The following is a 26203-nucleotide window of genomic DNA, read 5'->3' on the forward strand; positions in this document are numbered from 1 at the left end:
CAGGAATGGAGACGACTCCAACAGACGGGCCCAACCATCCCCATTGCCATCGGCTCTTCTGCAATAGCCTTCGGCCAGTATCCACCAAGCCGGGAGGAACAGTCAACGGACCCCTCCTCATGGTCTGAGCTGCTGGTTAGCTGGTCTATGTTACCCTCATGCACACTCTCGATCTCGCACATATTGGCACACCATCTATCCAGCCCCAGGCCCGACTAGACCATCCGCAATAGTAGCATACTGCAGACCCGACTCACGTCATAAAACGCTCCTCCTCCATCCCGCCCCGTCGGCTCGATCTCTCCCTCTTCTCCGACCTCATCGCCAGTCACCGTGGGTGGTCACCGTCTGGCGTCCTGTCCCTCCCTTGCCGACCTCCTTCATTTCCTCCCTCCGAAAATCAAGACCTTGCTTGGCCAGGGTTCTTGATGGACCTTCGGCTCCTGGCGACTGGCCGTGCTGCGACCGCGCCCGCGACTCGGGTCTCGCTGGAGGCCTCAGTCTAAGGCGCTCGTCCGCCACACGAGGATCACCGTCTTCCTCGGCCGGCCAGGCGCCAATTGCAGCATGACCGCTGAGGGCAAGGTCGCTGGTCACCAACATGTCCCTCCTGGCCTCGTCGCCCCAGCCGTCATGCGCCCACCTCTCGACTCCGGAGCCGGAGGGGGCCACGGATCCAACGATGGCCGCCAGCAGAGGAGTCCCGCCAGCGGCAGCTCCAACACATCCCTCGTCAAGCGCTACCGCACCGAAGTCGCCGCCAGTACATCCAGCGTCTTCTCCACCCTCGCCGCCTTTCCCCTCGACAGTGTCAAGACCCGCATGCAGACCTACCAGTACGGCGGGTTCCTGGACTGTGTCCGGCATACGTACCGCACCGAGAAGCTGGCCGGTTTCTTTCGAGGTATGTTTCATGGCAAATTCGGGTAGGAGAGGGGGTTGGAGGTGGATTTGAGCTGACAATCTGCACCAGGCGTGACGGCTCCGATGGCCAGTGTCACACTCGTTCGAACCATATCCTTCTCCATCTACCAGCGCGCCAAACACGTCTACTCGGCCTGGGTCAAGAGGAACCTTGACTTCGATATCCTTCGCCACGTCAACAAGCCCGGCACGTACCCAAATATATACTCGATAGGCTGCTTCGGCGCCGCTGGCGCTACCGCAGGATCTGCTATCACGTTCCTGGCCTGCCCATTTGAGCTCACCAAGCTCAGCGCCCAGGTTTCTGTGCTCCTCGCCGAGCGGGCGGGCAGTTGCCAGCGGAGCCGCGCCGTAGCGGCGAGTTATCAGAACAAGGGGACATTGAGGACGATGGGCAACATTATCAAACACCGGGGCGTTTGGGGGCTCTATACTGGCTTGCGACTACATCTCTGTAAGTTTCGTAGTGATTTTGTCGTTCCGGTGAGGGACACCTGTTTTCTGACCAGATTCGCAGTGCGCGATACATTGGGGACGTCTATCTACTTCATGGTGTACGAAAGCAGCAAACAACTCATCACAACCTTCGGAGGCGATAAACCGGGAAATAACAAGCTGGCTGTTGTGGCAGCAGGTGGACTGTGCGGGCTGGTATCATGGGCTATGATTTGTGAGACATTATCCGACGTTTGTCCATTCAAAGACTCTTGCTGACTCCCAAACAGACCCCATTGACTCTGCCAAGAGCATCTACCAGAGGAACGCACTCCTACACTCTAAGGGGGAGAAGGTACCCGCTCCCAAGATTGAATTCTTCAAAGGCCACATGTACCGCGGTCTGGGAGTTTCCATGAGCCGGTCTTGTGTTGTCAATGCCATCTTCTTCTCCTCATTCGAGTTCATTAAGAAACACATTAAGACGATGGACGATAATGCGCTCAAGGTCTAATGTAATACCAGCTGACTGCTCTTCCCCCAACCCCCTTCTTTTTGATTCTAACTTTTTTTTTCTTTTACTTACTACATCCGTCGAAATATGGCATGGGTTCCGTGGACGGATCGCAACGGGGGCTCGGCATGCATACCGTGTTGGCGTTAACTTGGTTCGATATCTTTTTTTTTATCTTCTCTTTGACCTGGTTGCTCGGAAGCAAAAGCTAGGCTACATGACGGAATACCTTTCCCCCCCCCCCTTGGAACGGGCGAACACAGAAGGACTGGCAAAGACACGCGGTGGAATCGGAGTAGATCTCAGACCCGGCAGTAGCTCACTCTCTGTCGTCGGCAGTCTTTGGCTGCACACTCAAATGAACAAGTCAATTTTTTCCGCGTTAGCAGCCCAGATTTGAAATTTCTTCGAGTCACAATGTTGAGAGAGGGCGAGGTGCTATGCTGATGGTGGTGGCTGAAAGGAGACTACCGCCACGACACCTACGAACGTCGCGCCCATGCCCAAGGTACCAGTGAAGCCCACCAGTTTTTACTACTAAATTAGTAGCAAATACTAGTATTTAGATGTCCCCGGGGCGGTTTCCCTAGGAAAATCCCTAGGTTTTGCTAACACTGTCTCCCTCCCGCTGCTGCTGCTTCTCCTGCTGCTGCTTCTCCTGCTGCTGCTTCTCCTCCTGCCGCTTTGCCTGTTGCCCATCCTGCTGAGCAGCATGCGCTTTATCCAACGCGTCCATGAGTCTAGCCATGAAGTCTTCAGGGGTCATATCAGATCCTCTTTTTGCCTATCCCAAGGGAAGAAGAGCACCCGGTGTTAGTGAAAAACAAGACAGAGAGAAAGAGATACAAAGTGCGGGCTGTACCGGGTGCGAGTATCGTCTTACCTTGGTGAGCTGGGACTGACTGCCCTCTACACCGTCCTCCATGGGATCATTGCCCTTGTCCTCGGGGATCCTGCCGAAATACATTGGGAAGATTGGAAGAGATTTTGGAATTTGTAAATGTAAGGCTGGGTTGTACGGGTCAGATTTCCTGTTGGGATGACGGGACTCTATGTATGGGCTGGCTAAGGGGGCTTTTTTATACTTCTCGCTTGTCTCCGAGCATACTTTTTCACAACACTTTACATGTACAATTGTATCCTTGTTTTGGCAAGGGAAAGAATATTTGACTAAGTGCGTGCTCTCGCCCCATGTCACACCCATAATACCATCACCAAGGCTCGGCCAGGCCGACGACACTACAGGTCCAGCGTCAGCCATCGATACATGAGGATAGATTTATCGATACAACGGCGAATTCTAGGCAAATAGAGGCAATAAATCTTTTGATAGTGATAAGTGGACTCCCCCTTTCCACGTAGTGGTCTCGTACGTCCCTCAATATCAGATGGAACCAGTCACCAGATAGCACTCGCTCAATCTAGACGAGGCGGGATGGCAATACCAATGATATTAAGTACCGGCGGGCCTATGGGAAGAGGTAAACTGTAATTATAGGCATGCAGAGTATATTCAATCTGAATTATTTAGTTTGAATACAAGCCGGCTGGTAGACACATAATAGACGGCCTCCGAGTCGAGGCAAAAGGGCATAGTAGCTTCACTGACCCCTTAGGCCCTGGCTTTGCAACAAGCAACCTATATCTGGAAATGACATGCATGACATGCTCAGATTCAAATTATTGCCATGATCTCGTCTACAAATAAACGGCGAAGCAAGCTCTGAATGAACCAGATTGGAAGTCCCAAGGCCGACCAGGCCATTACCCCAGACATGTGTCCCAACAAAATAATGATGCCAACCGCGTTGCCTCTCCTCCTAGAACATCCCGCCCTTTTGTTTTCTCTTCACTGGTTTCCCCTCCCCCTATGGCTTACCACTTGATCATTCTCTACAATTTATATGTCCTCCTCTCTAGAGCTGCCAACCCACCAAGGTGGCGGCCGGCACCCAAGTGTAAAACCGAATACGTACAGGGAAAAAGATGCAGCGATCCCATACAGACTCGCCGTATTTCGTCTAAAAACCACTTTACTGCTGTTCTTGGGCAAACAATCACTCAGCCGCTTTCCGCCTTGAGTTCCTCCTCTACCTGAGCCTTGACCAGTTCGCGCACCTTGGTCCAGTCGTTCTCCACATCCGACACCCTCTTTTCACGCTGCTCCAGTCCCAGAAACTCGGTTGGCCGCACATTCTTCTCGAAATCGAAGCCCTCCTCTCCCCGAAGAGCCATATCCACGGCGCCGGAGAATTTGGCGGGGTGAGCCGTCGAAAGGGCGATGTGGGGAACACTCGACGGCTTCTCCGCCATGGATCGGGTGGCAGCCGTGACACCGACCGAGGAGTGGGGGTCCAGGATGTAACCGATCTTGTGGTACAAGTCCTGGATAGTCTCGATGGTCTCGGCGTCCGTGACACGCTCGCTATCGAAATCGCGCTTCGCGGACTTCAGGACGTCCTGGTAGACAGGCCCGAACGCACCGGTATTCTTCAGCTCCTTGAGCCACTTGGTAACCTCCTGACCGGCCTGCTTCTTGTTCCAGTAGTCATCCATGCCGGCGGTCTCGGCGAACTCGTACGCCAGGAACCAGAGGAGGCGCTCGAAGTTGCTGGAAACGAGAATGTCCATGGCCGGGCTCAGGGTCTCCTTGACGCCCTCGGGGTGCGCCATGGCGCCATCGACGGCCAGGCCTCCCACCGCGTCCGTGCCGTGGGTGGTCTTCTTCTCGTACTTGCCCGACTTCCAGAAGCGGTCCAGAATATCGTTCTCGTTGGTGGCAATGACTAGCTTCTCAATGGGCAGGCCCATACGGAGAGCAAAGTAACCGGCAAGGACGTCGCCAAAGTTGCCGGTGGGGACGGAAAAACGGACCTTGTCGCCAATCTTGAACGTCGACGACTGCCTGGCCATCGAAAAGTAAGAGTAGAAGTAGTAGACGATCTGCGCCAGGATTCTAGCCCAGTTGATCGAGTTGACGGCTCCGAGGTTCAATGACTGGTTGGCATCCTTGTCGGCAAAGAGCGCCTTCACAATGTCCTGCACAAGATTGGTTAGCCCTCGCTCGGCCCGTCACTAAACTTCTACGAGGGGTTATTACCTGGCAATCATCGAAAGTGCCCGAGACGGCGAGGTTGTGGACATTCTTGTCCAGAACCGTCGTCATCTGAGCCTCCTGGATGGGGCTCACGCGGCCCTTGGGGTGCAGGATGAAGACGGACACATCCTTCTTGCCTCGCAGCCCGTAAATGGCAGCAGAGCCCGTGTCGCCGCTGGTCGCCCCAACGACGGTGAGGTGATGACGGTCTGTTGGAGAAGTGCGTCAGCATATATCATTAATTGCCTAGTGTGACGCTCTACAGCCGGATGCCGCTAGGTGTCGGGGGAAGCGTCGCATACCTCTGCCAGTCTTGCCCTTGTTCTTGCGCACCAGGAAGTACTCAAACAGGTTGCCCAGGAACTGCAGTGCGACATCCTTGAAGGCAAAGGTGGGCCCGTGGAACAGCTCGAGCAGGTATAGGTTGTCGTGGAGGTGGACGAGGGGCGTGGTCTCAGGGGATCGGAAGGTCGAGTAGCTGCGGTTGATGATGTCCTTGAGGTCGTCGGCGGGGATCTCAGAGGGAGAGATGAAGAGGGACAGGATTTCGTAGGCCAATTGGGGGAAGCTGAGGTCCTTCCAGGATTCCCACGACTTTGGCTGGGGGATAGACTCGGGGATGTAGAGACCGCCGTCAGAGGCAAGGCCCTTGAGCACGACCTCCTCGAATGAGAACTGGTAGTCCGGTCCAGTCAGCAGGCTGAGGGAGACGAGCAGGGGAGGGGAGAGACGAGAGAGAGAGAGAGAGAGAGAGAGAGAGAGAGAGGGAGGGAGGGGGGCGGGAAAGATATCAGAGGATATCACTTACGCCCTCGTCTTCGCCGCGCGTGCTTAGGTAGCGCTGCGACGGGGTGTGAGTGCCCGAGGGCCCGTTGCTGTTTGTGCCGTTTGCCGCCATGGTGAATTCAAGTCTAGTTCGCTGGGTGCGGTCTCGGAGACACGGAGGTGCAAGCGAGGTAGGCGGGATGGAAACGAGCGTAACAAGGGAGACAAGGGAGAATCAGCGCCAAACTGGCCGGTCTGCTAGACCAAGTCAGGACGAGACAAGAGAAGAGGAGTTGAGGAGCGGCAGCGAAGAGCGTGCGGCTCTGTGGGTAGGTAGAGAAAAGAGGCGAGCGCCGATGGGGATGGGGCAACTGACCTGAGGTGGTGGGCAACAACTCGATCGCCAAAATTGGCACCTCGGGCGTCTGTGGACTACTACTAGTAGGTCCTACTACTCCTATGGACGCAGGTAGGCACGGAGGGGACTAGCAAAGCATGTACACCAGCCGCAGCGGAGGAAGAAACCTTGAAAAAATAAATCTGGAATCCACCACGATGCGAGGAGCGTCGTCCGGTGTCCGCCACAGTGGCCAAAGTCAGAGTCGGGGAGGGACAACGTTGACAAGTTACGACAGAGGGAGGTCGACGCGAGACACCAATGGGAGGCAGTGGAAGGCAATGAGAGGCGATGAGAGGCAACGACAGGCAATGAGAGGCAGTGAGAGGCGATGGGGCTCGGGAGGCAATGGAGCCTACGGGCCAGTCAACAGCCACTCAGCCAGCGGGAGCGATTTTTCGGGGGGAGCTGGTCGCTTCACTGGGTGGTGGAGAGAGTCATGGAGTCATGGGCCTCGTGGGTTTGGCGTCACGGTCATGGCCGACCATCGGTCAACATCGCTGCCCCTCTTCCCGAAATCGCCTAGTGCGGGGTTTCTTCATTTTGCCTGCAGCCCACCAGGACGGTGACTGCTGCGACTGCGACTGAATGGAGGAGGCCCGGGAACTGCACTGCTGCAACCGCACCACCACCCACTGTAGGTACCATGTGTCAATACCCATAATACCAGGTGCACCACCACCTCGCTTCGTGCAGCAACCACCGCTGCATGGCGCTGTCTGCCCGGCCAGCCAAGCAGCCAAGCAGCCACTCTGGCGGGTACGCCATGTCGTCAGGGCCTCCCAGGTCCATGCGTCAGGGCCCGCGTCAGGGCCAGGCACTGTGGTGGTAGTAACTAGGTTGTATACCAGTAGGCCCCCAGGGCGATACGCGCAGCGCCACCCAGCATCCAACACCCGCGCCATCTGACATATGTACGGGCTCTGTATGTCGTGTCATTCATCATGTAAGTATACTAGTATCCCACGGCCCATGGGGCCGGACATCTCGAGATATCTTGGCGTGCCAGCCAGGCTTCGTTGTTCGCGCACCGACTACTCCGTATTACCTCTCCCTATTAGTACTACCCGAACACCCGACCGACTGCCTGCCTGTCAGCGACTCGGCGACTCGGCGACTCAGCGACTCAGCGACTCAGCCTTCTGTGCGACCACCACGGCCCGCCGACTAACGACCTCGCTAAGGTCACGGGGCGGGGCGAATGTGTTGACGCCATGGTCTGTTATCAAATAGAAGGCCACCCATCGTTCCATCCCGCAAGGCCAGTTCCCATCTCGGGTCCACCAGCTGGGAGATCAACCACCGCTGTCACTCTTGTTGTCGCCTTCTATGCCCTCGTGAGCCACCCGTTGTAACCGCCCATGCCTCTTTGCCTTCCTTGCCCCGGCATGAGCCTTATGTAGGACAAGACCACACCGGGCTTGGCAAGTAAGCTCCGAGCCCATCCTCGCCCTCTTGGGACATCCTGTGGGAGCGCGGCAACATCGTAGTCGTGCCGTTGCCAATGCCAGAGCGGTCCAAGCAAAACTCGCCCCCTCCCAAAAAAATCTACTGAAGGAGCAGAGCTGATCATACATACTACGTATCATGATGCCTTGATGTCTTTGTTGATGCAGTGCCATAGGAGTCATGCAAGGCAAAAACCAGGCAAGGCCAGACTGTCGCTGTTTTCCCTTGCGGCGTGTGGAAGCGCTTGCTGGTGGATTCGTTCTGGCGTCATATCCAAAGATTCTTTATTCTCTGTAGCGAGGACCAACAGGGGTTCTCTTCACCGACTGCTGCAGTCCATCGCATCCCCTTTCATTCATTTGCGCACCGACTTCAGCAGCGGGGCAATTCTCGATCTTTTGCTCAACCCGACCCGATACAGAGGTCTGCTGGCCGTCGATAGCCCCGGCAGGGATCCAACCAGCTTGGCTGCCGCGGCCTTCCCCTCTCTTCCCTCCTCAGACGTGTCCGTCTTCGATATACTTTTCGAAACCTCCATCTCATCAGATGTGGGCTTGGCAGGCGGGCCAGCCTTTTCCTGCTTCCTGTTCTTGGCCAGTGTGTCGGCTATGGGATGTTCGTCGGCGCCCAGTGTTGTCGCGAAACGTGTCTCATCCGCATCTGTCGGCTCATCCTGGTTGTGGGTGGCATGCTTCTCCTCTTGAACAGCACCACCTTCTTTCTTGATGGCTTGATCGCTGATTGCTGCATCGCGCGTATCACCGTCCGGGCCGGCGGAACTCTGTCGAACCGCCGCCGGTTGTTGAACCTCCTTTCTCGGCCGCCCACGTTTCTTTTTGGGCTTTACCGTCGATCGTCCACCTGCAGCTTGTGATGAAGGCGCTGGACTTGTGACCCGCGAGGCTTCTGCGGCTCGGGCGCTCTTCCTCGGCCGTCCCCTTTGCTTCTTGGGTTTGACGGGCCGCTCCACAAAATCCGAGTCCTCTCCTTCGTCATCCCTTTTATGTGTATCTGCAGGAGTGCGTCTCGTCTTTGGCTCGCTTGCCGCTTCGGCTGTGACCTGGACAGTCGTACGGCTGTCCTTTGACATCCGCTTCGCTGCTCCCAAATCGGACTTTGTTGGTCCAACTGCTGCTATTTCGTCAGGGGACGAATTCCAATGTCTAGGGGGGTTTTTGCTTTCTAGCCCTTCCGCAGTATCCTGGTAGTGCTGCCCGAGATCCATATCTAGATTCCGGGAGGATGGTAGATCGCTTCGCGGAGTGTTGATGTTGGTCGCGGATCCGCTTGACCGTGTGATTGCAGCAGCACCGGGTGCCGGTCGGGAGGGCCCCTGGTCTTGGCTTGGCTCTTCATCCGATCCCATCATTAAACCCTGGTGTTCTTGTCTTTTGCTGCCGCCTGGGGCCTTTGTTGTGGCAACAGCGAATGATGATCTGGTGATTGGTAGTGTGGGAGGGGGCATTGTTGAAGGCGTAGGTGCTTGAAAGTCCTTGTCCATCCTCTGAGTTGATGGTAACCTAATCAGGTCAATATCCTCCTCAGCCTCTTGCGTCGGAGACTGCCCAGCGCTGATTCTCCTCCTCTTCCTACTCCCACGATCGTGCCCGTCATTGCCACTCGGGCTTTCTAAAACCCGATGCGGCGACGAGCGAGATTTCCTCTGCTTCGATCTCGATTTACCATCGCATTTTCTCTCTTGTGATTTCCGTTGCAATGTAGCTGTATCCCGCGCCTCTTCCAGACTGCTAGGGATCTCCCAAGGATCATCTGCTGTCGCCAGAGCTTGTTTGGGGGGTGTAGTCCTGCTTTTGGTTGCTGGAACTTGGCCATTTACATCAACTTCCCTTCCATGAAGGGGATCCGTAGACATAAGCGAGGAGGGCCCATATCCATCTGCCTCTGCTGGCGGCGGCGCCGAGCCAGCTCTAGATTCACGATCCTGGTACTGAGACTCCGGGTGAAGTTCTCCGGTCTGTTGCTGGCGCACTGCCTCACTCTGCTCATCAAAAACACATTGGAAGAAGGCGGGATCCGTGGACGTGGAGTGATTTGCAAGGTCTGAGGACCGCGTAACGAGGGCGTTGGGCTTCGTGGGGCTCTGAGACGGCGGTGAATACCGGAGATCTTCCTCGTCATCTGAGTCGGCGATGACGGCCCGCGCCATGATGAAAACGCCGACTCGCCTGAGGGCGCATCAGTGAATCTATGCCGGGAGGTTGATTGGGATCCGGTCAAGTTGAAACGCGGTGTCCTACGTGGGGCAGGGATGTCTAACGCGGCAGCACGTGACCTCTTTATTTCTCCACGTACGTAGTACCTACCTACCAGTAGGCAGGAGCCTGGTACGTATCTTCCAAAACTTGGAAGTTCACTGGAGCAATGAAAACACCACCACCAACACTCCATGTCTATCCGTACATGTCACGCAATCTCAACTAGAAGACCAGAACTAGTCACCGACTGTATTATGTTCAACTTTCAAAGTGTTCGTTCATTATTCATCTATGTTGAATGCTAGCCCAATTCGTCACCGTATCCCAATTCCCCGACCTTCAGGCTAAACTTTTGGCATGCAGTAAATATTTGATCCCCTACCTGGCCCAAAACGCCGATGTTGAAATCGTAGCCGCCTTATATGGCAGCTTTGTCAAATAGCACACTAATTGTCACAATCTTCGCTCTCTGATTCGTCCCCTGTCATGATTGTGTGCATTTATTTGGCGTACTGGGCACGGTAGTACTTGGCGGCGTTGACCATGTTGGTGAGAGCCTCCTTGGTCTCCTTCCAGCCGCGGGTCTTGAGACCGCAGTCAGGGTCGATCCAAAGCTGGTCAGGCTTGAGGTACTGGAGCTCCTCAGCAATGCGGTCCTTCATCTCCTGCTCGCTGGGGACACGAGGGGAGTGGATATCGTAGACACCAGGGCCGATTTGGCGGGGGTAGGCCTCATCGACGAAGACCTTCAGCAGCTTGGCATCAGACTTGCTGTTCTCAATGGACAGGACGTCAGCATCGAGGGCAGCGATGGCGTGGAAGAAGTCCTGGAACTCGGAGTAGCAGAAGTGAGAGTGGATCTGGGTGGAGTCCTCGACGCCAGTCGTGCTAAGACGGAAAGCCTTGACGGCCCAGTCGAGGTACTTGGTGCGCTCCTCGCCAGCGCGGAGGGGCAGACCCTCACGCAGAGCAGGCTCATCGACCTGGATGACACTGACGCCAGCAGCCTCAAGGTCGACGACCTCGTCACGGAGAGCAAGACCAAGCTGCTCAGCCTGGACGGACTGGTGAACATCGTCACGGGGGAAAGACCACCGCAGGCAGGTGACGGGGCCAGTCAGCATACCCTTCATGGGCCTGCTGGAGACGGACACGGCGTACTTGGACTCCTTGACAGTCATGGGAGCGGGACGAGAGATGTCACCGACAATGATAGGGGGCCGGACGCAGCGGGAGCCGTAGCTCTGGACCCAGGCGTGGGTGGTGAAGGCATAGCCATCCAGGCGCTCGCCGAAGAACTGGACCATGTCGTTACGCTCGGGCTCGCCGTGGACGAAGACATCCAGGTCAAGCTCCTCCTGGATCTTGACGTTCTCAGCAATCTCCTTCTCAATGAAGCTGTCGTAGTCGGCGGTGGTGATCTCGCCCTTGGTGAGCTTGTTGCGCTGGAGACGGATCTCCTTGGTCTGGGGGAAGGAACCAATGGTGGTGGTGGGGAAGAGAGGCAGCTTAAGCTTGGCCTGCTGCTGGGCAATGCGGGTGGGGAACTCGGACTTGCGCTTGTAATCCTGCTCGGTGACCTTGGACTGGCGGTCCTTAACCTTGGGGTCGTTGGTACGGCTAGAGGTGGCACGGGCGTGCATAGACTTGGCATTGGCCTCGAGCTGCTCGCGGACAGCGGCGGGGCCCTCGGTCACAGCCTTCGCGATGATGGCAACCTCGACGGCCTTCTCGGAGGCGAAAGAGAACCAGTCAGCGATCTCAGGGTCCAGCTTCTTCTCGCTGGCCAGAGTGTGGGGGGTGTGGAGGAGGGAGCTGGAAGTGGCAACAATGACACGGTCCTTGCCGAGCTTCTGGACGGCGGTCTCGACGGTCTCGATGGCACGCTTGAAGTTGGTCTTCCAGATGTTGCGGCCGTCGACGACACCGGCGGAGAGGACGGTGTTGGGGCCAAGGGCACCAGCAACAGCGTCCAGCTGCTCGGGGTTGCGGACGAGGTCAATGTGGACACCGTGGACACTCTTAGGGAGGGCCTCGAGGTTGTGGACGATGTCACCGAAGTAGGTGCTGAAGACCAGCTTGGGAATCTTGTCACCAAGGCTGGCAAACTTCTCGTAAGCAGGCTTGAAGGCAGCCTTGCTCTTGGCGGGCAGGTCAAAGACCAGGATAGGCTCGTCAATCTGGACGGTGTCGGCGCCAGCCTCCTTGAGCTTGACAAGCAGCTGCTCATAGATGGGCAGGAGGCTGTCGAGAAGGTCGATGGGGTCGACAGTCTGGTCACGGTCGGCCTTGCCGAGGTGGAGGAAGCTCACGGGGCCAACAATGACGGGGCGGGTCTTGATGCCGGCCTCCTTGGCCTCGTTGAAGTCGGCGACGACCTTGGGGGTCTCAGCCAGCTTGAAGGTCTGGTTGTTCTGGAGGGTAGGCTTGACGTAGTGGTAGTTGGAGTCAAACCACTTGACCATCTCCAGACTAGGGACGTCGATGCCGTCCTTCTGGTGGCCACGGCCCATGGCGAAGTACTGGTCGATGGTGTCAAGGCCATCCTTGGTGTACCGCTCCGGAACAGCCTGTCAAAGTTGCCACGTCAGTCAAGATCTTAAGATAACATGGGGGTACGGGAGAGCGTACGCCGAAGTCCTGGATGTGGTTCAGGATGTGGTCGTACAGGGCGAAGTCACCGCTGGGGATGCTGTCGACACCAGCATCCTTCTGGATCTTCCAATGGGCAAGGCGGAGACGCTTGGCCTCGGCGAGGAGATCGGCCTGGGAGATCTTGCCGCCCCAGTCTGTGACATTGGTGTTAGCTTGTGGACTGACTCAGACAGGGGGTCATGCGGAGGGGGCTGCTCACAAGCCTCCGTAGCCTTCTTCAGGTCACGGTTGACTCCCATGCGAGGGAAACCGAGAATGGCGGACTGAACCATCTTGCCGGGTATTCCAGATGCTCTGGGGGGGAAAGCAGTGGAGGAAGCTGAGTGAGGTTAGAATTTTGTGGCCATGAGATTTGACTTGAGGAGGCGTTGAAACTTTAGGGTGATGCGGGGAAGTCAGGTGATAGGTCGGTAGCTATCAGGGTAGGTAGGTAGCTGGGTAGACTCACATGAGAACTGGGAGAAACGGTCCTGATGGTTTTCACACAGGAACCTGGGAGAAGATGAAGAAGAAGAAAATGTACCCAATTGACAAAGGGTAGCAGAGTTTTGACAGAAAGAAGAGAGAAGGGAAAGGAACGAGATGGGTGGTGATGGCAGCGGGGTGAAATACTCTGGGCAGGTGAGGGACGGTCTCGGCGCAACATTGGTTCAGGCCGCCAGCCGCCCAGCCGCCCAGCCGCCCAACCATGCAACCATGACAATCATGCAACCGTGCAAGAAAAGGCGCACTGGGCCCCTGGAAGCGGGGGAGGGGTAATTTTCACAAGCACGGTAGCACCTCACTTACTCACTTGCACCAGTGCCACCAGCCCACACTCTCGCCTCTCGCTCCACCTTGAATGCAAGAGCTCAACCATTGATGTCCATCCCTTTCTCTACGTGCACTACTAGTAGCTACAGTCTATGTACGAAAGAGTTAACTGGCGTACGATGCGGCGGAGATCCTGTTTCTTGCGCCTCAAGCCGCGAACCAGCTGCGAGTTGTAATGTTTTGGAATGGCTTGGTTGTCACACCAGGTTCAGCACTGACGGCTGGTTGACTGGTTGACTGTTGTCTGGCTGTCTGGTAGCTGCCCCGGGCTTCTCCGACTTCGGTCAATGGCTAGTACCTTGGTAGTTTGCGGTTAGCAACACGCGGCATGGTATCGACACTAGTAACATCAACACTGTCCGTTGCTGTGGCTTTAGCGTCTTGAGATGCGTCGGCGTCGGCTAACGTTGGGAAACAGCCCATCATCGCCGGCATTGCGCCATCTCTTCTCCTGTGGACCCGGACCCTGTGCCACACTGTCAATCCTCATAGATACAGATGATACAATCAAGGCTAGAGCAGTGGGGTGCTACTGTGTATTACGAGTACGAGAAGGAGCTAGGTACCTATCTCGGCGTCGTTGGTCCGCCACCTGTGGGGGTTCTGTGGCCAGGAACAAGACACTTGCATCACACCTGTTCTCAACCAAGATCGCCCAATTCATTAATAATCGAGCCGCTCTCGAGTCCACAGGTCCCCCGAACAGCATCGCGAAACTAAGACATCGATGGTCTTTTGCTCCTTTCCAAGAGGGCTCCTTTGGGTTCGAATCCCCTTCCTACAACCAGCTCGGCGACCACAGCGCTGAACGGCGAATTGCTATCCGCGCGGTGGGTCTTTACCTTATGATGCTACGATAGGTACTCCGTACCCGAGCCGTCTTCCTTTTGCGATTAATCGCGGAGACCGTCCTCAGTTTGTATTTTGTTCCCGATGAAAATGCGTATTCGGACCTGAATGCGGGGTGGGATCGGTCTTCCTTCGCCTGCATAGCTGCGTGCATTGAGGTACGTACAATACTATCAATGCAGACAACTACGAGTTACTTCTTTAGTACCTGAAAGCGTCGCTTCTCCCTCCACGGGCAGGCAATGTATGGAAGGTCCTAGTAGCAGAGGTAAGCATTGGTAAAGTACTTAGGTAGCTATTAAATCCCGTGCCTTCCACAGTTCTATGGGGCGAACAAGAAGCATGGAAGTTGACAGCTTCCATGTCAGAGAGCAGGAAGGAATCTCCTGGCCAAGGCCTCTTCTCTCCGAATTGCCGTCTCTTTTTTTTTAAAACATGGAAGCTTAGATGCCCTTTCTTCTTCGCCCACCTCTTGTCTGAACTCTGCCATCGACCCAGACGATGCGGCTTTGGGTTTCATACCGAAGCCGATCCTCTTCTCATGAAATGATTCATTTCTCAACCTTCAAACCCCAAACAACCATGTCTGTTTTCTGCTGCTGCAATTCTCATCGTGATCGGAAGTCGGCGTCTTTTCCCAATCAGCTCACCAGCGAGTGTGACGATATCCGGTCAAGACCACCGGAGATCCCTTGCGGCAACCCTCTTGAGACCAATGAGCTAGTGGTCAACGATTCCAATGGCCCAGGCATCGAATCTCGCCTGGGGGGGCAAGCAAGTACAGCCCTCTCAGCGGTAAGAATAGGATTGGCCCGAAACTTATCTAGCCAGAGCGCCTCGAAGCACCAACCCTCCGTCACCATTGGGATCAGCCAAGAAAGCATTCACCCGAGGGCCAAGATGAGGAGACTTCGACATAAGATGATATTGAACGAGTTGAGGGCCAACTGCGGTACCGACAACGCTATTCGTAAGCCCTTAGGAGTTGTCCGGCAAGTCTCTGCTCCTACAAAGCTGTCCCTTCTTAGAGGCAGACCCCGTGACCATGTGGAATTTATTGTACCCCAGTCAGAGAACGTTGAAAATGAAGACACTTCTCGTCACTTTAAGGATGTTAAAGCATCGGCGTTACCCCTATCAACCTCGCCGCAACTACCAGCTTCGCAAGGCCAAGCCTCCTTCGCAACTCAATGTGATGATAACCAGTCGACACTCGGTATTTGGCTCGAGGCCCAGCGAGTACAAACATGGGAGGAGCTTCGGCCAGGGAAAACTACCATGGAAAACGCAGCCGTTTCGGAACACACATCCAAATCAAATCGGCTGGGCGTGGTTAGTGGTTCGGTAGGGCCGACTCAACGAAACCCATATTCTGGGAATCATCAAAAAAGCGTGGTACATCTCTCTTCGCGGGTATCAGCAAGCTCCATTCGATGGGAACAGCCCCAAGATTACCCTGGTTCTGGGTGGGATAAGGAAAGCGTCGTCTCGGAGTCATCTTCAAAGCAGCTGGCGCGAAATTACGCAGCTGCTATGGCGTTTATTGATTCTGTCGACAGTGAATCGTTTAATCATGCTTTGCCAAGCCCGGCTCACCCTCAGTCAAACATTCATCAACTAGAAGATCAAGACATTGATAGTCTTCGATTGTCCACCTTTCCATGTAGGTTCAGGGTCAAAATGTTTTGAAGATGCACTAACAACTTCAGGGCTTTCGAATTCCTCAATATTGTGCGGAATAGATGGATCAGAGAGTCAAAGCTCATATGCCACTGCCCATGATGACGGGTCAGTCGGAGATGCTGAGCATATTCAGCCCAGTCAAGATGACCTCTCTCATTCTCCATCCGAAACCACAAGTTTCCGACGGAGGGAGGTAGAGCTGGCAACCATAGAAAACCGATTCCGGGACATACTGTCTCGCCAAAAGCTACCATCCCCATTAGAAAGCCGGTTCAAGGAAGAATTTGGTGACTCACGTGAGGTTGAGAAAAGGATGAAGCCATTGGTACCCAAGATTCTGGTTACACTACCTGGAAGAACAAATGCCACTTCAGAAATTCACTCTGAATCTCAAGACGGAGTTGGTGATTTGTCTTCTTCCTTCCGAGCTGAGGAAAAAAGTCGAGACACTGACCAGACTCCGACATGGGCGTCAGATGCCCAACTCGGATCTAACTTACGCCCATCGCATGGAAGGGTCTACCAACAACCTGCACAGCAGGAGAGTGCCGCAGAACTGTGGCAAAGGGCAATAAGACTCGAGGCTGAGCAACGAAAAGGAAGTTCTCTACACTCTGGGGCACGGAGCTCAGATCGATCGAGGCTTTCGCCCCGGCCGAGCGGCCAAGCAACTCCCTCGCACACACAAATCCACTTGAACCCAAATGGATCAACGCATAGGTCCCACGATACATCCTCTTACTCACAAGAGGGTCCCCGATTGTCTTATTTACCGTTAGCCGCACCAACTTGCTGTAAAGATACAGGTTTTAGTCAGAGGTTGCCAAAACAACCTAGAAAGCTCGCAATGCCCCCCAAATCTTGGGCCCGATATCCTGCTCACACTCGAGAATCAAGAAACGCCCAAGCATCGGCTAATGACAATGTAATCTCGAAAGATTTTGCTATTCGATCTGTGTCCTCGGACGGCCAGTTCCAGTGGGTAACCAACAAGCCTGCCTCAATGGGCACACACTGGCTTAGTCCACGATCAGCCTCATTACCCGGAAGGCTAGGGCGAGCCTTCAAGGTCGGAATGGTCAAGCTATTTACCGTGAAGGGGAATTTTGATGACGCCAAGGAAAAGATTTTCGGCCGACAACATCCAAACTTGGTACTGGCGGGCGACGTCGAATATACTGAGTTAGGAGTCCTCCCACCTGGGATAGGTCATCTTCTTGAGCCTGAACAAATTGCAGAAATTTCAAATAGAAGATCTGAGGCACTTTCTTCTCGTCAGAGCTTTGTGGCCTCATTGAAGATAGCCCAAAAGCATCAATCATCTTCCAACTCGGTTGCCCACGACCCCCGTTCCAGAGCTAAACAGTACCGCAACTATACAGCTGCTGTAATAGAATCTTCATGGGGATCTAGGGCTCAAAGCCATATGCCAAGACTGAAAAGCCATCTGACGCCAACTACCGAAGCTCTAGTTCCACTCAACACCAACCCCAACTCTAAGTACAAGGACGAGAGGAAACCCCAGAAGTTTCGCTTGTCAGCTGCAAGTGAACAAGTGCTTTCTCCTCACCAAAGTGGCCCTGGAATAGGCCAAGGTAAAGACCGGCCAAGGTCCTTAACCTGAACTGGTTCTTCCCTGGCATCTCGAGCTATTAGAGCCAGAAGAATTGCAAATCATGAGACAAACGCTGATGGTCAAATTCTAGCCAAACCTGGATTTACCACTGATGTCGTATCTTTCTCTAGCATCCTTTACACGAAAATGAGCTGAGGGCTTGAAGACGTACAGCTTTAGTTGCTATAGGGACTCTTTGCGTAAGTATATTTTAGCAGAGGAGCTGGGGTATGCTCGGAAGATGTCCACTACTTTCAACGATGCCAAACGAGTTTGTCGTAGGAGTTGTTGAAAGTTGCTGAAAGTAAATAAAGAAGGACTTAGGATGGTGGTTAGACGCAACCAACCAGGCTAGGGACATCTGAAGCACAATAGGATGACTACATCTCCAAGTTGACAATTTGCTAAAATAAGACATCATACATTACGTTATTAACAGACCACCTATTTTAGAGCCGCTTTTGCTTTCCCCTTAGACCGATTCCTTTTCATTTTGACCTGGGCTCTCTATACGAAGCCTCTCCTCCTCAGTTCTCCGCGCCAGTTCCTCTCTCCTTTCACGCAGCGTAATACAAAGCTTAGACCTCTCTCTTATGCTAGGTCCCTTCCATATGAAGATGAATGGAATGAGACACATGCCGGCGGTGAGGCCGCCAAGGAGAGAGCAAGCACCCGATATGCCAAGGTCCTGGAACATGTGGCTAGTGGCCAGGGGCAGCAGGACAGCGAGGAGGGAGCGGGCCATAGATGCGACAGAGGCGGCAGAGGCGGCATAGATGTCATACGCATCAGTGAGGTAATTGAGGAGGGGTACGAAGATGAGCATGAAGCCAAACCCGAAGGGGATACCGGCGAGCATGGGGGCCACAAAGGGGACGCTGCTCTTGGCGGACCATCCAAGCCAGAAGAGGGCGATGACGAAGGAGGGGCCGCCGAGGAGGGCGAGGGGCAGGCGGCGGAACTCCTCGCGCTTGGTCCAAGGGCTGCCCCTAGCAGTAGCACGGGCCAGAACCACGTCCCAGCACCAGAAGAGAGGGAGGGAGAGAAGGGTGCCCCCTCCGATAGGGAGATAACACAGGCCGGTGAGGCCCGGGGGGAGGGAGTAGAGCTGCTGGAAGATAATAGGGTAGGCCTGGAAGAACATGTAGAAGATGGCGTAGCAGAGGGCGAGGTAGGCACATGTGGTAGAGACGATGAGCTCGGAGAAGAGCATGCGGAGGGGCCTGGTGAGGACAACGGTGAGGAGCTGGTTGAGGTCCGTTGTCTCGAGATCGCGGGGAGAGATAACACGCAAAGGTGGATCCTGCTTGCGCATCTTCTTGGCTCGGCGGTAGAGCAAGATGGGGCCGTATGTCTCGGGGATAAAGAGAACCATCCAAAGGGCGGCGGCGGCCGAGATGACGGCGATCCAGAAGGACCAACGCCAGCCAAGGGTGTCAGAGCAGTAGCCAGACACGATGGGGGCAAAAAGGGGGCCAAAAAGCGTGGTCTGCGGGAGGAGAGTCAGTCAGGTATCCCGCACCTTCAGAGGAACAGGGCTCAGATATACTCACTGCCTGAAAGACGGCATAGGCCCTCCCTCTCTCTCTGGGGTTGCCGTATACATCCGCCAAGATACCAGCTACCACCGCAACGGGTGCACTTCCAGTAACTCCACAGACCAGCCGAAACACCAACAAGGAGGGCCAGTTTGGGGCGAGGGCACAAGCCATCGTGAAGAGAGTAAAGATGGCGAATGTGACTATGAGCATCATCCGCCGCCCAACATGCTCACTGAGGGGCCCCCAGATCAGGGGCCCGATTACGTAGCCGATCATAAAAACAGAGATGGGGAGCACCTTTTGCTCCTGAGAGGTGACACCCCAGTCCTTGGTGAGCTGGGGAACGATCATGCTGGGAAGAGATGTCCCCATAGTGGAATTAAGGACGAGCATCCCACAGGTGAAGACAACCATGGCCTTCTTGGGCTGCGAAAGCTGTCAGATCAGAAGCTCCGCCAAGAGGAAGGACCAACGTCAAGAGGAACTTACATTGGACCAGTTGAAGGGATTCTCGGGGTCATTGTAAGCCCATCGTATGACAGTTTCGTCTGTCCTGCTCCGGGTCCTTGAGCGAATATGGTGAAGGGCGCCTATGCCCCGACCCGCCGTCTCTTCCGTCTCTTCCTCGTCCGGCAATTGGACATCAATGTCCTCTGGTGGACATATACTCTCTTGGAGCGACTTGCTCCTGCTCCTACCGCCTTGGACACTGTTAGCCATTTCTCAATGCTGTATCCTGATCCTCGAAACTGGGACGTACGTTTGTCATAAGCCACTGCATCGACCGTAGTATCACTCGTCGTGTCGCTCCACGCCATTGTGTTCTAATCACCAGGCCAGTGGCCGAAGAGAGCCCGAGGAGGGCCGAGTTGGGTAACAGAGTTGAACAAAGTCTTCTAATACTTTGGCCTATAAATTTGACTTGGAGCAGAGAAACCTAGTGAGTGAAGCGGCAGAAAATAATTGCGGCCACACGTCCTTCCTAAGTACACTATATAGGCAAACAGTGACCGTGGCCCGCCGGGGCCGTCCTGTTGTTGGATACGAGTATGCCGCCATGGAGTCCTATTTCCGCGTAGCCGTGAAAAATACCTCCGTTTGTTAGTACGAGTACAAGTCACAAGATGGCTTGCCAGCCGAGATACTCTGCCAGCCGGGATACAACGTTGTGATGAGTAATTCGGGAGTGGCGTTGATGGGATTCCAGGGGCCACCCGTTGAAGACGACGGGTATTTGGGCAAACCCATTGGCTTATGTCGAATCCGGCACCGTGGCCCCCATGTGTGAAGCGGCTTAATGAATCAGGCAGATGAATCCAGACTCCTCCCAACGAATCATTCGTGTGTTCAAAAATGGAAGCCTTTCTTTTGTCGTGGTGGCTGGTGCTCTGAAACACGTGATGTGATATTTTTGCGATGCTGGTTTGCGTTTGCCGTTTATGACGAGGACAAGAGGAAACTTGCCCTTTACGGAGTACCCACCTTCCGAATACCATTCCACCAAGATATCGAGTGAGGATTTCTCCAGCATGGTCAGTGCGTGCCAGTAGACTGTTCCAGAGTTGAAAATTGGGTCGAAAGTGGTCATCGTTGCACATCGAGGAGCGCAGGCTATGGTTTGCCAAAATAGATAGAGATTCATGTCTCTAGGTTGATTTGCTTGCCGAATCTCGCATATAGCTCGACCTTGAGCTGCTTCATCTCATCTCGAACCGACCCCAGCTTCTCCTCCAGCTCGCTAGATTCCTCCTCGCTCCTCGTCGTGGCGGTCTCCAGCATCTGCTGCGCTTGCTCTAGGGGCAAATGGAAAAACGAATCACCAACCCGGTATCTGAAAAAGAAAAGAGAGAAAAAAAAATCTCGTCAGCAATCATATGCGTCATTCCGAGGAGGTATTCAAAAGCAAAGAGCATTTAAATCATACTGGATTTTCTCGTCCTCGTCGGCAAGTTCGAGCTCGGTCGTCAGGTCATCGAGTTCCTCTTTTTCCTTCTGTTTGCGCGCACTCGTCAGCAACAATTTCCATTTGAGAACAAAAGGCACGGGCCAACGCACGCTCTTGACTTCTAGCTGCTCCTGCAGTGCAAGCTCGCGCTGGTGTAGGCGGCTAAACTTGTTGATCTTGTCCTGGTCCTCGCGGCGAACCTCGACCTCGTCGCTGCCTTCCTCTTCCGCTTTCGAGAGCTACACCGCACCGTCAGTCAGCGTGGGGGGTCTCCCAGTGTTCAGAATTTACATACCATACGGCGGCCTACGAGTCCCGCCATGTTGAGCAATAGCGGTGGCAACGTCCTGGTTCGAGAGCTGGACCAAAGCTAGAATGCGTCGTTCGCAAGCTTGGACGGACGGTATCTATGTATGGTGGGGTACCGTGTATTTATACAGTCCTGAAGTCCACCACACTGTGTTTTGGTGAGGGTGTGATGCTTGGCGACTGCCGATTGGCCCCCACACTTTCCATCTCTCAGTCAACAGTGCAAGACGCGCGCTGGCATCATCATCTAGCATCGTCACTGAATCAATACCTAGAATCCAGCATCGCCTCCAACTTCAAGATGGCGCTCGTCGGCAAGAAACCTTATCCCAAGGCAACTGTCAAGAAGATTATCAAGGCGCATTCTGATCTCAGCATCAAGAAGAATGCCGACGTCGCAGTATGTCGAGACGCGTCTTACCAGAAACAACAGACGAGTGCTCACAGATACCCAGGTTTATCTGAACTATGTTCTTTTCATGGAAACGTTCGTCACAATCACGTTGTTTTTTTTTCATTGTTTTTTTTTTTTTGCCTAGAACCCATGTCACGTTCACTAATACTTATGCCATCTCAGGCTAGTAAAAGAAGCCGCCATTCACTCCAAGCAGTCCGGTGAGAGGGGGCTGGCCGCGAGGAGTGTCAAGAAAGTCACCCGGGTAAGTGCACCAACTGGGAGTGTCTCGAACTCCCACATAGTAAGTAACATGGCCCTGACCTATGCGTGCAGGATACCTTGGCGAAGTTCAAAGGCTGAATGAAGACGGGCTTGATGGCATGCACAACAATCATAATTATCCAATTGCTAAACGACACCCGGCAATGTGAGGCTTGTCCTCCGAAATTCAACTGCGAGTACGGATAGGCTAATGCCACAATGGCTACTGAGCACAAGTGGCAAGGCTGGACGCAGGGTGCACTGGGTCCCAAACTTCAAGACCTCGCTCTGATGTGGGAACCAGCACAAGGAGACGGTTGGAATCGGGTACTATAGGGGAATAGTGGCCCCCCCAGATCTGGCAAAACAGCACCAATTTGAGACATAGGGCTGGACAGAGTCTAGTCACAACGTGTTCGGGTGATAAGAGCCTGAAACTCTGACGCCAGCTTGGCGTATCATCTTGCGCTGTTGTGGCGCAGTTAAGCCTTTGAAGCTGTTGATCAAGCATTCATCTCTCTCGGTGAATCAGGAAATATATACATAGGTGCATACAGTAGAACCAATGCAAAAAGACCAAGTTGGGAGCTGGGCATAAAATGATAATAGTAGCTACGTAGGCACCCAATTGATCCCCTGATCGATCCAACTTCTTCTTTCCGATTCTAGAATCTCCCAACGCTTCCCCTCAGGCAGCGATTAGCGCAAAGGCCGTGTGACGGGCACTGACGGGCTGGCAGACGGCTGTAGCGCCTGCACGTACCCTGGTAGAAAAATTACGGCCTGAGCCGCCTGACCTCACTCACTACTCACCTCGCCTCCTCCACATTCGGACCTTGTAGCAAACAAACAAATCCTCACAATCCTAGATTTACAAATCACACCGCCGTTTGTAATTCTATCTCAACCCGCCGTCTCATCCGCTCGCTTGGGCCATTTTTTTTTAGTCCCTATTTCGCCGCCTTCGCCATCCAATCTCGTATCGCCACTTCAGGCACCGCCACCGATCGACCTCAGCGCCAGCTCCCATCCCGCACTCCTCTTGACGTTCGACATGGCCTCAACCACCCAGCCCCAGTCCAAGTCCGCCAAGAAGAAGGCCGCCAAGGCCATTGAGCGAACTGAATCTCCTTCCCCAAGCTCAGTCTCTGGTGGCCCGGAGAAGAATGGAGAGGACCATGGCTTCGAGAGCCCCTACATCAAGGAGCTTCAAAAGTAGGGCCACGGGTGGTCGGAATATGCTTTTTAACTAAATCTGACGTTTCTTTTTCTCCAGGAACATCCGAAACCTGAACAAGAAGATTGTGAGTCCACCGTTTGCACACGAGCTGCACAATGCGTCACAAGGCACTGACATTTGCCAGGCCAATGCATCGAAAACCGATCCCCTCCTTGCCCAAAACCCCGACAAGTCCCTCGACCAATTGGTCGCCGACAAGGTTCTCAACAACGACCAAAAGGCACAAATCCTCAAGAAGCCCGCCCTCAAGTCCCAGCTCGCTCAAACTGAAGAGCAACTCGCCCAGTACCTCAAGGTCGACGAGCAATACCGAACACGTGCGGCCGCAGACAAGGCGGAATGGGAAAGGTTCCTAGAGAAGGCCAAGGCAGATGCCGTTTCCGAGGCCCAGGCAAGCTTTGAGAAGTCCCAGCGTGCAAACCTGCTCCTCCTCTCTCAATTCCTGCGACTGGCTGCCTACCGCCGCGAAGAGGCTGCTGATCCCGAGTCTGATGAGAGTCAGGCGGTCGAGGGTGTCCTGCTGGCCATCTACACTGGAGACGAGAATGCCGTCAACGCCATGCTAAAGCTGGTGGAGGGATCCTCTGACCAGATCCTGAGCGTGCCTGGTGAGCAGCTACAGACGACTTGTATGTTCGGCTATCCCAGACTCTCAGACAGGCCCACTAACAGGTGCCACAGACTCGCACGTCAAGGCCATTGCCCAGGAATATAAGACGCCCTATGATGCCGAGGCAGCTGCTGAGCCCGAAGCCCCCAAGGAGGTTGCCACCGACCCGACCGTTGCCCACGCTACGAAGACTGAGATTGAAACTGGCGATGCCGTCGCGATCAACGGACACACCGTCGAGTCTATCACTGACAGCATTGAAAATGTCCAGGTTGCAGACAACGCCGCCAACGCTGTGGCTCAGAGCCACTGGGACAGTCCCCAAAACGACACGTCGCTCTCCCAGGAGTGGGTTCAGGTCCCCAGAGATCCTAAGGAGACCGAGACCGGGCTGAACGCCACGCCGGCGGTGGCTGCCAACACCCAGTCGTGGGCTGATGATCACCCCGAACAAGCCACCGAGGTAAAGATATCCCGTTACACCCCTCGCAACCTGCTGTAGCTAACTCTGCTATGTGTCAGACTGCCGCCCCTGCTGCGCCTGCGGACCCGAACGATGGCTTCCATCAAGTTCAGCGGAACCGGGGCCGCAACGAGCGTGAGGGTACCAACCACCGGGGTCGTGGTCGAGGCGACTGGCGCGGCCGTGGTGGCCATAGGGGGGACGGCCGCGGTCGGGGCCGGGGAAACCGTAACACGGGAGGCTCTGGCCGTGGACCCCGGCGAAGCGACGAGTCGTAGAGTACTTGACGACGAATCGCAAGCAGGCTATACCCTCTGTATGTCTGTTCACGCATCGCCTTGAGGCGAACTGTACACCATGTCATTACGGCGTTTCAAGCTACAAATCGGCTCGGCGAAATGAGTTAAGGTGACTCTGTGGCATAGCATGGCGGGGCACATTGCTGATTTTGGGATTGGGCATTTTATCACTCTGTCAAGGGCTAGGGATCGTCTAGGGATACGGATTCTTCTTGATACTCTTTCCTTGTTTCTAACGGTCCTAGAAGGATACAGCCTCTAGGGCAACTGGTAAACACGAGGCAGAATGTGAATATCGTCCTTGGAAACCGCCCGCTGTCTTGATTTGACTGCGTGTTGCAATTGTGAAGAAGTGAGTTAAGCCCAACGAAAACAGGTAGTACTCTGCGTGTCACATACTGAGAGTGTTGGTCACTACCTTGGGGTTTTTATACACCTAGGACTCGAGTGCTTGAAACAAAAACTGATGGATATATTCTGGAACACTTCTGTAAATTCTACTCAGCGTTTCATATATCGAATATTGCTAATAGGTCAGGGCTCGTGAAATTTCCTTCACTTCAGCTTGACCAGTGGGCACAGGGTACCGTACTAAGTTTATACTTACCTCACTCAGGTACGGTGGCGGCTGTGGCAGCAACCAGCCACAGTGTCTTGATCGCCCTCAGCCTTGCATTTTATGTAAGGGGCCCTGGGTGGTGACAGAAAAGACGATCTTGTTAGTCAAGTGCCGAATATGCATCCAATTAGTTGTTCAGAGGCGGGGATGAAAATTGTTTTGGAATTTGACAAGTAGCTAGGAATCCATAGCTTGATGGAGAATGTCATACGTGTCATCCTATCCTCAATGTGATCTGGAAGTTCGAAGTCTGCCCACTTGGGTGTGTGATATCTCACGAGTATTTCTGTCACCCGCTGACCTACCCTTCATTTTTACAAGTTGTCCTCTTCCATCGGAGCTGATCGCCAAGTGTGGCGCCGCCATACAAGGTATAGCGTTCATGCCGCTTTTCTTGCTCGGTGCCAACCTGGATGAAGCCATCATCTTTGCAATGGCAGCTTTGAACCTTAAAGGATTAATACAAGTCATCTTCGGGCCCCTTTTGTCTACTAGCCCCAGTGTCTAGCTAGGGGAATTGCTGTCCAAACCTTCACCCACTGTGACAAGCCCTGACTCCTCCTTTGCGTCTCTCCCATCTACTCAATATTAGTATATATATTTGTACTGGCGCTTGGTTCAACATGCAGCTAACAGCGGTGCATTGGGAAGGAAACAACATACAATACCTACTGCGCCCACCGTATGCTGTGGTTCACTGTCTTCTGGTACCTACCTAGGTAATTAATTATTGTATGGAAGAGACAATTATACAAGGTGCCTTTTTGGAGTGGGTTCTATTCTTTGAGGCAATCTATACCTTATTATTAAGGTAATCAGTACGTAAGGTGCCTGCCTGCATGGCTGTTCGGTTGGCTGTCTGAGTCAGGGCCCCGTCTAAAAGCAGCACTGCTCATGGGTGCTACCCACCTGGTGCTCCCTCGACACTTCACAATGCCATTGAGGCCACATCAACCTCTGCGTGGTGTCAGGGACCTTTTCTGATGACAGTTCCCCGTCCCTCCCCCCCTCTCTCTACGTTCTGTTATACCTGAACTTGAATTTCTTTGCCTAACTTCTTCCACCACTTAATAGCCTGTCTGTGTCGTTGACCGCGCTTTACGGAGC

At 54.2% G+C, this 26203-nt stretch overlaps 9 protein-coding genes across 9 annotated transcripts; 3 read left to right on the plus strand and 6 right to left on the minus strand.

Annotated features, from left to right (window-relative positions):
- Positions 1-567: 567 nt before the first annotated feature.
- Positions 568-1873, plus strand: ACO1O0_006212 (mitochondrial carrier domain-containing protein; the record flags this gene model as incomplete). The annotated part of the gene is made up of 3 exons (XM_083195606.1): positions 568-904; positions 974-1378; positions 1650-1873. The coding sequence occupies 3 exons, from the start codon at positions 568-570 to the stop codon at positions 1871-1873; spliced, it is 966 nt and encodes a 321-aa protein (XP_083048622.1).
- Positions 1874-2471: 598 nt separating this feature from the next.
- Positions 2472-2840, minus strand: ACO1O0_006213 (uncharacterized protein; the record flags this gene model as incomplete). Its single annotated transcript, XM_083195607.1, has 2 exons — positions 2472-2657; positions 2757-2840. 2 exons carry the CDS (start codon positions 2838-2840, stop codon positions 2472-2474), a joined length of 270 nt encoding a protein of 89 aa, XP_083048623.1.
- Positions 2841-3934: 1094 nt separating this feature from the next.
- THR4 (tryptophan synthase beta subunit-like PLP-dependent enzyme) lies at positions 3935-5868 on the minus strand (the record flags this gene model as incomplete). Its single annotated transcript, XM_083195608.1, has 4 exons — positions 3935-4912; positions 4974-5179; positions 5273-5645; positions 5779-5868. 4 exons carry the CDS (start codon positions 5866-5868, stop codon positions 3935-3937), a joined length of 1647 nt encoding a protein of 548 aa, XP_083048624.1.
- A 2068-nt stretch (positions 5869-7936) lies between these two features.
- On the minus strand, positions 7937-9748 carry ACO1O0_006215 (uncharacterized protein; the record flags this gene model as incomplete). The annotated part of the gene is made up of 2 exons (XM_083195609.1): positions 7937-9210; positions 9520-9748. 2 exons carry the CDS (start codon positions 9746-9748, stop codon positions 7937-7939), a joined length of 1503 nt encoding a protein of 500 aa, XP_083048625.1.
- A 549-nt stretch (positions 9749-10297) lies between these two features.
- On the minus strand, positions 10298-12724 carry MET6 (5-methyltetrahydropteroyltriglutamate-homocysteine S-methyltransferase; the record flags this gene model as incomplete). Its single annotated transcript, XM_083195610.1, has 3 exons — positions 10298-12367; positions 12429-12586; positions 12652-12724. 3 exons carry the CDS (start codon positions 12722-12724, stop codon positions 10298-10300), a joined length of 2301 nt encoding a protein of 766 aa, XP_083048626.1.
- Positions 12725-17884: 5160 nt separating this feature from the next.
- Positions 17885-19771, minus strand: ACO1O0_006217 (major facilitator superfamily domain-containing protein; the record flags this gene model as incomplete). The annotated part of the gene is made up of 4 exons (XM_083195611.1): positions 17885-18901; positions 18966-19379; positions 19443-19654; positions 19714-19771. The coding sequence occupies 4 exons, from the start codon at positions 19769-19771 to the stop codon at positions 17885-17887; spliced, it is 1701 nt and encodes a 566-aa protein (XP_083048627.1).
- An 820-nt stretch (positions 19772-20591) lies between these two features.
- On the minus strand, positions 20592-21220 carry ACO1O0_006218 (tubulin-binding prefolding complex subunit GIM3; the record flags this gene model as incomplete). Its single annotated transcript, XM_083195612.1, has 3 exons — positions 20592-20784; positions 20878-21137; positions 21194-21220. The coding sequence occupies 3 exons, from the start codon at positions 21218-21220 to the stop codon at positions 20592-20594; spliced, it is 480 nt and encodes a 159-aa protein (XP_083048628.1).
- Positions 21221-21508: 288 nt separating this feature from the next.
- ACO1O0_006219 (uncharacterized protein) lies at positions 21509-21964 on the plus strand (the record flags this gene model as incomplete). The annotated part of the gene is made up of 4 exons (XM_083195613.1): positions 21509-21607; positions 21663-21694; positions 21785-21866; positions 21938-21964. The coding sequence occupies 4 exons, from the start codon at positions 21509-21511 to the stop codon at positions 21962-21964; spliced, it is 240 nt and encodes a 79-aa protein (XP_083048629.1).
- Positions 21965-22919: 955 nt separating this feature from the next.
- On the plus strand, positions 22920-24456 carry ACO1O0_006220 (uncharacterized protein; the record flags this gene model as incomplete). The annotated part of the gene is made up of 4 exons (XM_083195614.1): positions 22920-23080; positions 23142-23734; positions 23787-24178; positions 24238-24456. The coding sequence occupies 4 exons, from the start codon at positions 22920-22922 to the stop codon at positions 24454-24456; spliced, it is 1365 nt and encodes a 454-aa protein (XP_083048630.1).
- Positions 24457-26203: the final 1747 nt, after the last annotated feature.

Source organism: Amphichorda felina (assembly GCF_050947745.1).
Source record: "Amphichorda felina strain 45539 chromosome Unknown scaffold_6, whole genome shotgun sequence".
In the NCBI taxonomy this organism is placed as follows: Eukaryota; Fungi; Ascomycota; class Sordariomycetes; order Hypocreales; family Bionectriaceae; genus Amphichorda; species Amphichorda felina.